The following is an 11255-nucleotide window of genomic DNA, read 5'->3' on the forward strand; positions in this document are numbered from 1 at the left end:
GCTGTGTTCATCCAGCTCTACACCTTGTTATCTCAGATTCTCCAGCATCGGCAGTTCCTACTATCTCTGTAACAAAATAACAAATGTTAGCACAAACCACAGTAAAATAACTGCAAGATAAATGATTATGACTCCAGGTTTTGGTAGAAGACGCAAACCAGATTAAAGAACATATTTCAAAACCAAAAGAATTGGAGGCCATGCATAAGTTCTGGAAGGACTTGCTTTTGCTGTTGAGGGATTATTGGCCAAGTTGTCGTTCGATATTGTGGTTTCTGTAAATTCTTTCAAACTGAGTTAAACAGATTGAGTTTGACGGTGGGTCAGAATGATGAAGTTATATTGAGGAAGGGAAAATATGCCAGTGGAAACCCATGAAACAAAATAGTCTTCAACAGCCAAACATGCATTTTGTCCGATTGATTTCAGCTTGTTATGAGGTTAAGCCTTCTTTATATAACCTCCACATTCTGATCATTCTGAGCAAATACAATAATAGTACAGACAGCCTTCCCCCCACTGAATGGTGTAAGAGATGGAATACTTACCTGATATCTTCAAAGACACTCATTTGCAGCTTCAGAAGATGTGCCAAATATTCCATTAATTCCAAGCCTTTCTCAGAACTCAGGGGGCTGTTGAGATGGAAAAACGCAGCATCAGTAATAGAGTTCATTAATAGCGGCTGAGTTAAAGTTCCCAACTGGGTTGTCACCTTTGACCAGAAGAGACTGCAAACAGCAACACATTATATTCCTATCACACTGCAAGGATAATGGCAAGGGAATTGGGATCAGGCAGCACTTAAGGTACGATGAATAACCCAAATTCTTCATCAATCAAACAATTAGATTGAAGTGGAATCATTATAAGAGATACAATATATCAACAGTCATTCTCTGTTTATTGTCAAAAACTGAAAATATTTCCAGTTCGGCTTACTAATTGCTGAGTTTTACCATGATTTGTAGGACATCCCCATTTGAAATGTTATTTCTATAAATAAGGATTTTGCTAAAGGTTAGTGCTGTGATTTATTCTGTTGCATTTCATTATTTTAAAACTATCCCCTGTCACAATACCTTGCCTCAATCTGAGATGATGCTCACGGTCTGTATCAGATAGTTTATAATAACGTGGTGTTTTGTTATAATGTTAAAAGACTCCAGCAGGGGAAGTAGGCTTCGAGATTTTCAAGTTTTCACAGGTTAATAGTACCATTATCACTTTATGGTTACAATGCTGATAGGAAAATTGAGAAGGAACAGTGATACAAAAGCCCGTTGCTGACTAGAACAAAGCAATCTTACAAAACACACCTCAAACTTAGATTTTCAAAAGTGTCAATGTGGCTAAAAAACATTAAGATATCTGCAAGACACAACTGCTCCTATGATGCTGCTTGACCTGCTGTGTTCATCCAGCCCTGCAACTTGTTGTCTCGGATTCTCCAGCATCTGCAGTTCCTACTATCTCTGATTTGAACACTACATGTGGTTTAAAATGCTGTATTAATGCAGTTAGTTAGATCGTAAAGTATCCATCTTAGAACCACTAAATATCTGAAGAATCCAACTGTGAACATTCCCAGGGTAAACATTATTGACTAATTGCAATTATTTTGTTGGCAATCTGCAAAAAATATATTTTCATTTATAAACTGGCTGTTACAAGCTGGAGGGGAGGAGGTAATCAGCTCCTCTCTTTTTAAACCCCTCTCAGTCGGTCACAATATATTTTATTAATTTATTTTTACCTCTCGGCTATCACAATTCAATTAAAACAGTTTGCTAGAAAATGAAGGAGCCAATTAACAACATTTTCTTAAATTAATGAAACATACATGTTTCCTACTAATCCACTAATACTTAAAACATGACATCAAACAGACGCATAAACATAGGTAATAAGTTTAAAATGGATTGTGCCTGGTACAGACAGGAAGAAATAGGGTTATGGAGTTTTGAAGTCCCTAGAGTCTCTGAGGTGTTAGATTTTGAACCTGAGGCCAGAGCTGATTAATTGTTGACCCATATTCGCAGCAGCAGCAGAATCTCTAGATATCTGGAGTTCACAGTGACTGGTTCCCTCCCTAAGCTGCGTTTTCACTGGACATTTTTTTCGGGATGGTGAGAGAAACAGGCAGGGGAGGGAAAGGTAGAGCAAGGCTTCCAAGTTCTGGTGATATTGCTCCATGTTCTTCTCTCTGCTCTGGGCTGGTGATCAAAAGCAGTTGTTGGAATATAATTCAGAGCGTATTCCGTTGTCTTTTCAAGTTGGTTGCCGGCAAGAGAGCATTTTATGTCTCAATAACATGAACCTATTAAATACATGTCAATTAAACATGAGATGTAAAGTTCTTGACACTGACTCAGTCACTTGGTTTCAATGTCTTTTGATAATAATGCTGATTCTAATGCAGACTGTTTCATCTATTCCACATGGGGGTCTCATAAAGCCTGTCACAATCTGTGACTGGGTGACAATTGCAGCCAATTTAGGTCCAAGATTCCTCCTTTTTTAAAATCCAATTTGATCCACAAAAGGTTTCAGGTAGAGCTGTCAGATGCTCCTCCAGGGCAGGTGGGACCTGTACAAGGAGGATGGTTTGCACCAAAACTGGAGCAGCACCAATAGGGAGGTTTGCTAGTACCACCAGAGGGGTTTAAACTAGGCAGGGGGTGGGAACCAGAGCAGTAGGTCAGCATGTGGACTGATTGAGGAGAAGAGAGAGGTTAAGTCAATTAAGTCTACTAGGAAGAACAGGCAGGGCCAGGTTGATGAACATGGCAGGACTGGAGGTCTGAAGTGTATTTATTTTAATCCGATGAGTATAAGAGGTAAGGCAGATGAGCTTAGAACCTGAATAAAAACCGAAAGAACTGCAAATGCTGTAAATCAGGAACAAAAACAAAGTTGCTGGAAAAGCTCAGCAGGTCTGGCAGCATCTGTGAAGGAAGGAACAGAGTTAACGCCTCGGGTCCGGTGACACTTCCTCAGAACAGATCGTCAGTTCTGAGGGTCATTGGACCTGAAACGTTAACTCTGTTTTTCCCTTCACAGATGCTGCCAGACCTGCTGAGCTTTTCCAGCAACTTCTGTTTTTGAGCTTAGAACCTGGATTAGGACATTGAATTACGATGTGGTAGCCATTACAGAAACGTGATTAAGAGAAGGACAGGACTGGCTGCCCAACATTACGGGGTTTAGATGTTTGAGGACAGATAGAGAGGGATGGAAAAGGGATGAGGGAGTTGTATTACTGGTTAAGGAGGATGTCATAGCTGTACTAAGACAGGACATCTCGGAGGGGTCATCCAGCAAGGCCAAATGGGTAGAACTCAGGAATAAGAAAGGTGCAGTCACTGTGATGGGGTTATACTGTAGGCTTCCCAGTAGCTGGTGGGAGACAGAGGAACAGATATGTAGGCGGATCATGGAAAGATGGAAAAATAACAGGTGATTTTAACTTCAACAATATTGACTGGAACTCCCTTAGTGCCAGGGCTTATATGGGACGGAATTTGTTGGGTGCATCCAGGATGGTTTCTTGAAACAATATGAAGATAGCTAACTAGGAATGGGGCCATATAGGTCTTGTATTGGGGAATGAGCCCAGCCAGGCCAGTGGGGAAGCATTTTGGGAACAGTGATCATAATTCCATATGTTTTAAGATAGCTATAGATAAGGATAAGACTGATCCTCAGGTGCACGTGTCAAATTGGGGGAAGGCTAATTACAACAGTATTAGGCAGGAACTGGAAAAATTAGATTAGAAATGGCTGCTTGAAGGTAAATCTACATCTGACATGTGGAAGTCATTTAAAGGCCACTTGATCAGAGTTCAGGATCAGTGTGTTCCTGTGAGGATGAAATATAAGGGTAGAGAGATTCGGGAAACTTGGATGACAAGAAATGTTGAAAGTTTAGTCAAAAAGAAAAAAACAAGCATATGTAAGGTTTAGGAAACTGAAATCAGGAGGCTATGAGGAGAGCTTGGAGAGACTTGGGTTGTTCTCACTGGAACGATAGAGGTTGGGCGACCTGATAGAGGTCTACAAGATTATGAAGGGCATGGACAGACTGGATAGCCAGAAGCTTTTTCCTAGGGTGGAAGAGTCAGTTACTAGGGGCCATAGGTTTAAGGTGCGAGGGGGAAGGTTTAACGGTGATGTACGAGGCGAGTTTTTTACACAGAGGGTGGTGGGTGCCTGGAACTCCCTGCCGGGGGAGGTAGTGGAAGCATATATTATAGTGACTTTTAAAGGGCGTCTTGACAAATATATGAATAGGATGGGAATAGAGGGATATGGTCCCCAGAAGGGTAGGCGGCTTTAGTTGTGATAGCCAGCATGTCGGTACAGGGATGGAGGGCCGAAGGGCCTGGTCTTGTGCTGTAATTTTCTTTGTTCTTCGTGCTAACCATTAGGTGGGCCCAAAACAAAGAAAAGACAAAGGAGGATTTGTAATCAATGTCCTTGAGGAATGTAAAGGAAGCTCCTTTTCTTGCATTTTTTTTCTTTTGTTTTTTCTTTTCTTTGGTGCCTTTTGCGGTGGGTTAGTCGAGGAAATCGGCATAGGAGCTAGATCAGCTGTGCACGGAATGGTGGCTCCTTCCGGAAGTCAGCAGCGGCAGACATGGCTCCTCATGGCGACAGAGACAGCAACAGCAGGGGCATCCCCCCGGCGTTCGGGAATGGCGGCAGCAAAGCTCCTTCAGCCATTGGAGGCAGAGGACTTTTCAAGGTGGTGCCGGCAAAGCAAGAGAGCAGCCGGAGCGGGACTCTCGGCAAGATGGCAGTGGCGGCCTGGTCTGGCAGTGGAGCCAGGGACTCCCTGGTTGCAGTAGGCCCAGATTGGGTCTGTTTCTGTGCTGTACATCTTCTTGACTTTCCTGAGTTTCTCTTCAACCTTTTGAATACAATACACTACAAGCCTCAGCATGAACAAGAAATGGTCAGTTAAAAACAAGCCACAGTCTACAAAGTGTGAATGTTGATGAAATTATAAGATATTGCAGAAGCTTGATGTAGATCATGAACAAATTCTAAACTCGCACAAAGTTAAAATACTTCAAGTAATTTCTGTCATTTATAAATCAGATGACGATGTGATTTCTTGGGTCAAATATCACAGTCAGTATGATATGGTCTGAGTGGTTCCCTGTATGCTTGCTCGTGAAACATGTATCACATAGACTGGGTTCTTGACCCTTTATATTTTCATCTTTTTAAAGAAATAGTTGTGCAGTGCTTCTGTCTGGCATTCACAACAAGAGAAACCAAGTGATGTCATTCATGTCTCATTTTCTGCTTTTGTCTCATTCTTGAGGAACGAAAATGGCAGAACTAACTGACAACTATGCACAGGTAAGGTGTTAACAATATACAGAATATTTCTTACAGTCATGGAGTCATAGAGATGTACAACATGGAAACAGACCCTTCAGTCCACCTCGTCCATGTCCACCAGATATCCTAAATTAATCTAGTCCCATTTGCCAGCATTTGGCACAGATCGCTCTAAACCCTTCCTATTCAGATACCTATCCAGATGCGTTTTAAATGTTGTAATTGTACCAGCCTCCACCCATTTCCTCTGGCAGCTCATTCCGTACATGCACCACCCTCTACGTGAAAAAGTTGCCCCTCAGGTCCCTTTTAAATCTTTCACCTCTCACCTTAAACCTATGCCCTGTAGTTTTGGACTTCCCTATCCTGGGGAAAACACCTTGAATATTCACCCTATCCATGCCCCTCATGATTTTATAAACTTCTATAAGGACACTCCTCAGCCTCCAATGCTCCAGGGAAAATAGCCCTAGTCTATTTAACCTCTCCCTATAGCTCAAACCCTGGCAACATCCTTGTCAATCTTTTCTGAACCCTTTCAAATTTCACAACATCCTTCCTATAGCAGAGAGACCAGAATTGAATGCAGTGTTCCAAAAGTGGCCTCAGGAGTCATAGAGATGTACAACATGGATCCCTCTAAATCCTTCCTATTCAGATACCTATCCAGATGCCTTTTAAATGTTGTAATTGTACCAGCCTCCACCCATGTATAGCCAAAGCTATTCCCCATTTGTGGTCACCATGGAACTATATCCCTGTACAACTTACCTTTATCATGACAGAAAGTACAAGCCAAGAGAATCTGAGGCAAATCTAGGGGAACAAAATAACACGTATGTGCCAGATGATGTGGCTATCACAATCCACTGATCATCATTTGCATTTTTGTTAAGCAGATGATATTCTCAATACTTACTTTTGCTGGGTCATAATGTAGCCATACATGTTCGTTTCAGATGATGATACATCCAGGCGCTGATCTCCCAACTGAGAGTTCTTCTTCTGTGGTTCCTTGTACATCAGACTTCCAGCGACCCTTTGATTTGGCTCTTCTACAGAGCCAAAGATGCCATCTTCTGACTTCATGGTGTTGGTCACTTCTCTGGTGATAGTATTGCTTTTCACATTTTCTATCCCAACATTTTCTTTACTTGAGGAACCAAACATTTTGACTCGATTTTTGAGAGGTCTCGTGTACAAGGAGTCAACGTCCAGAATGTCAGTAAGGCTTTTCTTCACTTCATCGCCCTCAGCCGCTGTTTTGAAAGTCTGACTCTGTGACAAATATTGATTAATACAAGTCAACACAGAATTTTGAATTCCGTTGTCCACCTTCATTCAATTTAATGGACATTCTGTTCGCTTAAAATCCCACTTGACTACACCAGAAGTCAAACATCCTCGATGTTATCACTCGCTGCAAACATTCAACTCTAACCACCTATTCATTATCAACTGAGAGGAGGTCAGAGAGTAGTGTAATGTTAAAGAGACAAAAACAGAAGTTGCTGGAAAGGCTCAGCAGGTCAGGTAGCATGAGTGAAGAGAAATCAGAGTTAACATTTCAGGTCTAGTCACTCTTCCTCAGAACTGATGGTAGCTAGGAAAATGTCGGTTTGTATTTAGAAGATAGGGTGGAGGTAAGGGGTAAGGAGTAAACGATGGGTGGGGATAGACCCCAAAGAGAGCGAAAAACAGTTGGACAGACAAAGGAGTAGATAATGATCTGGCCAGGAGGGTGAATATCTATTAATGGAGTCTGGTAGTGCCTAACAATAGGTAGTGTGTAATGGCACACTATGTGATAACAATGTCTGGTGTGTGCAGTGGGTGGGGGCTAGGACATTAGAGAATTTAGGCCCTAAAGTTACTGAATTCGATATTGAGTCCAGAAAGCTGCAGGGTCTCCAAGCGGAAAATGAGGTGCTGTTCTTCCAGTTTGTGCTGAGCTTCGCTGGAACACCGCAGCAAGCCTGAGACAGAGACCTTGGCCAGGGAACAGGGTGGTGCATTGAAGTGGCAGGCAACTGGAAGCTCAGGGTCTTTTTCGCGGGCAGGACATAGGTGTTCTGCGAACTAGTCACCCAGTCTATGCTTCGTTTCCCCAATGTAGAGGATACCAAATTGTGAGCAGGCATGCAGTAGACTAGATTGTGGGAAGTGCAGGTGAAGTGTTGCATCACCTGGAAGGTATGTTTGGGTCCTTGGATAGTGGGGAGGGAGGAGGTAAATGGGCAGGTGTTACAGCTTCAGTGGGGAAGGTGGCATGTGGGTGTGGGGGGTTGTTCGGGGTGAAGGAAGTGTGGACCAGAGTGTCCTGGAGGGAACAATCCCTGCAAAAGATGGACAAAGGAGGGGATGGGAATATGTGTCTGGAGGTGGCAGAAATGGCGTCTGATGATCTTCTGGATGTGGATGCTGCTGCTGGGATGGTAGGTAAGGATAAGGGGAACCCCATCGCTGTTGCAGGAGGGAAGAGAAGGGATGAGGGCAGAAGTGCGGGAGATGGGTTGGATCCATTTGAGGGCTGTGTCAACAACAGTGCTGGGGAATCCTCAGTTAAGAATGTGGACAGTTCAGAGGCTCTCTTGTCAAAGTTGGCCTCATTGGAACATATGTGACGGGGTTGGAGGAACTGGGAGAGTGCAATGGAGTCTTTACGGGAAGCAGGTGTGAGGGTGTATAGTCCAGGTAGCTGTGGGAGTCAGTGGATTTGTAATGGATATTGGTGGCCAGTCTATGCCCAGAAAGGGAAACAGAGATGATGAGGAAGGGAAGGGAGGAGTCAGAGATGGATGAGGTGAAAGTGAGGATGGGGCTGAAATTGGAAGCGAAATCGATGAACTTTTCCAATTCTGGACCAGATTGGGAAGCAGCACCATGGTTATCATCGATATATCGGAGAAAGAGTTGTGGGTGGAGGCCAGAATAGGACTGAAATAAGGAATGTTCCACGTACCCCACAAAGTGACAGACATAACTGGGGCCCATGCGGGTACCCATGGCCACCCCTTCTGACCTGAAGAAAATGAGCGGAGTTAAAAGAGAAGTTGTTGAGGGTGAGGGCGAGCTTGGCCAAGCGGAGGAGGGTAGTGGTGGGTGGGAACGGTTCAGGTCTTTGCTCCAGGAAGAAGTGGAGAGCCCTGAGACCATCCTGGTGGGGGATGGATGTGTAAAGGGATTGCAGGTCCATGGTAAAGAAAAAGCGGCTGGAGCCTGCAAACTGGAAATTCCGAAACTGGTGTAAAGCGTCAGAGGAATTGCGAATGTGCAATAGCAGGGACTGGACCAGGGGAGAAAAGACTGAGTCAAGGTAGGAAGAAATGAGTTCTGTGGGGCAGGAGCAGGCTGAAACAATGGGTCTACCTGGGCAGTCCTGTTTGTGGATTTTTGGAAGGAGGTAGAAGTGAGCTGTGTGGGGCTTGGGGGCAGTGAGGGGGAGATAACCAGATGAAGTCAGTGACCGTACTAGTTACAATGGCCTGATGTGCCATGGTGGGGTCATGGTCCAGGGGGAGATAGGAGGAGGTATCTGAGAACTGACACTCAGCCTCTGCAATGTAGAGGTCAGTACGCCAGACTACAACAGCACCACCCTTATCGGCAGGGTTAGAACAAAGTCAGGGTTAGATCTGAGCGCACGGAGTGCAGTCAATTTGGAGGAAGATAGTTTGGATTGGGTGAGGGGAGGCAGAGAAATTGAGGCGACCAATGTCACATCAGCAGTTCTCAATGAACAGATCGAGTGCAGGTAAAAGGCCAGGGTGGGTGGGAGGGGGTTCCAGGTGGAAAGAGAGTGTTGGAGCTGGGTGAAGGGGTCTGTGGGATGGGGACAGGACTCTTGTGCAAAGAAATGGGCACAGAGGCGGAGTCAGAGGAAGAAGAGTTTGACTTCTTGTCATGCCTGAAATTCATTAAGGTGGGGACACAAAGGAATAAAACTGAGACCTTTGCTGAGTACAGGTTGTTCAGCATCAGAGAACAGAAGGTCTCATCAGAAGGTAGCATTAAAGAGGTTTGCTTTATATCCATTCTTTCATAGGTGCAGCAAAGTAGTTTTCGAGCTGGGTACTGTTGCTGAATAACTTCATCTACCAAGTAGAATGCATGATAAAAGCTAACCAGTTCATTAACACGATAGAAAGCTTTTTAAATTCTTGATCTCATCTTAATAGTGATAAAGTACAGTAATAAAGGGAGCACACACACACACAATATCCCAGTAGTGGTGAATCCATTATTATCTGAATAATAACCATTTTCTTTAAGTGTGATGGAATCATGCTGTGGTGATATGCTTGGAAATTGAAAGGGACAAGATTGGCACATGCTTTGGGTGGAACGTAAGCCCCCCACCCCCCTCACCCCTCTCCAGCCCACAGCTCCACGAGCTGGTTTTCAAGGTAGAGGCAGGGGTGTTTCATTGGCCAGGAAGTTGCGAGGTGAAGCGTTCTATCACCTTTCTCGACTCTCCCTACCGATAAAAGTCAGGGGTCGGAAGGTCAAGGCCAGCCCTCTCACGTGAGGCCAATTGGGGCATTTAATGGCCAATCCCATCACCTCACCACTGCTGGTGTTCGGCCAGTTAGGGCGGGGAGAATGGGCCTTGCAGGGGAACATCACATGTATAAGCTGCTAGGCAGGTCTTGGTGGCTTGTGGACACGCTTTTGTTGAGGGGGGGAATCAGGCACCTTGTCCCTCACAGAGGGGCCACATCGATGACGATGCTTCTGGCTTTTGGATAGCTGAGTGGCCTGTATGCTGGTATAATAGAAATCTGTCAGCACTGGAACCATTCCAGTAAACATTTTCACACCCTCTCTAAAGCCCTTGCCATCCTTTCGCATCTTCAGTGACCAGAACGGATCACAATAACCTCCAGTTATAACTACTTATAAAGGTTCAGCATTACCCCCTTAACTTTATTTTACTCTCTTAACTCTATGCAAATTAAGGCAAAAAAATATGAGGTTGCCTTAACTGCTCCTTGGTGAGAGAAAAGACATCTTTGATCTTGGGTAGAAATCCTTTTAATGAAGTTCTTCTAAACAAGAAATAACTCATCTTTTATATTTCAGATATTGGTTTACTTGCCATATGCACTGAGATTTGCTATTATTATCTCAGAGTACCAAAATGGTGACGGCAACTTTTGTTGCCTTTCTCTGGCATTACTGGGATTGGTCACAGTACGGACTCGCGAACAGTGGTGCCGTAGCTAGAAAGGAGTCACCCACAACAAACCCTGTCTGATTCAAGTGATTGGTGCCTTTAATATTGAAATCAGGCTGAAGTTAATAGGCCCCAAAATCCCTTTGCTGGTTGCAGGTTCTAATGCAGTTACAGAGGTAATGGGAATGAGGAGACCTGCAAATGCATAGATTTAGAGCAATGTAGACATGAAACAAGGGTAATGTGAGAAAAAACCTTTCTCACATAGCAAGTTGTTGGAGTATGGAATGTACTGCCTGGAAATGTGGTGGAACAGATTCTATTGAGGCATTCAAGGGGACATTGGATTTTTTGTTTAGATAGTAACGGTGCAGGGATATGGGGAAAAGGCAAGAGACTAGCATGAGATAGTACAACTGGTGCAGACAAGGTGGGCCGAAGGACCTCTATCTGCACTGTAATAATTCTGTAATTCTGGTGGTGATGAAGCATCCACTAATTCTGTGCACCTATAAATTCGAAGATGTGGAGGTTCCAGTGTCGGACTGGGATGGATAAGGTCAGAAATCACATGACACCAGGTTATAGTCCAACAGGTTTATTTGAAAACCCAACTTTCAGAATCTTACTCCTTGTTCAGGTGTTAGTGAGAGAGGTAGTATCAGACACAGAATTTATAAGTAAAAGATCAAAGGGTCACACCACTGATGAGGATATACTAAACAAA

The 11255-nt window shown here is 44.0% G+C and overlaps 1 protein-coding gene across 1 annotated transcript in view; it reads right to left on the reverse strand.

Moving 5' to 3' along the window:
- The window catches only part of ncapg2 (non-SMC condensin II complex, subunit G2), a 138208-nt gene that overhangs the window by 109846 nt on the left and 17107 nt on the right, over nt 1-11255 (reverse strand). Inside the window, exons 2-4 of the mRNA XM_048606130.1 lie at nt 6272-6630; nt 549-731; nt 226-292 (exon numbers count right to left, since the gene is read on the reverse strand). Of these exons, the coding sequence (XP_048462087.1) occupies nt 226-292; nt 549-731; nt 6272-6630 (609 nt within the window). The remainder of the gene's footprint in view (nt 1-225; nt 293-548; nt 732-6271; nt 6631-11255) is intronic.

Source organism: Rhincodon typus, chromosome 2, assembly GCF_021869965.1.
Source record: "Rhincodon typus isolate 14 chromosome 2, sRhiTyp1.1, whole genome shotgun sequence".
NCBI classification, from domain to species: Eukaryota; Metazoa; Chordata; class Chondrichthyes; order Orectolobiformes; family Rhincodontidae; genus Rhincodon; species Rhincodon typus.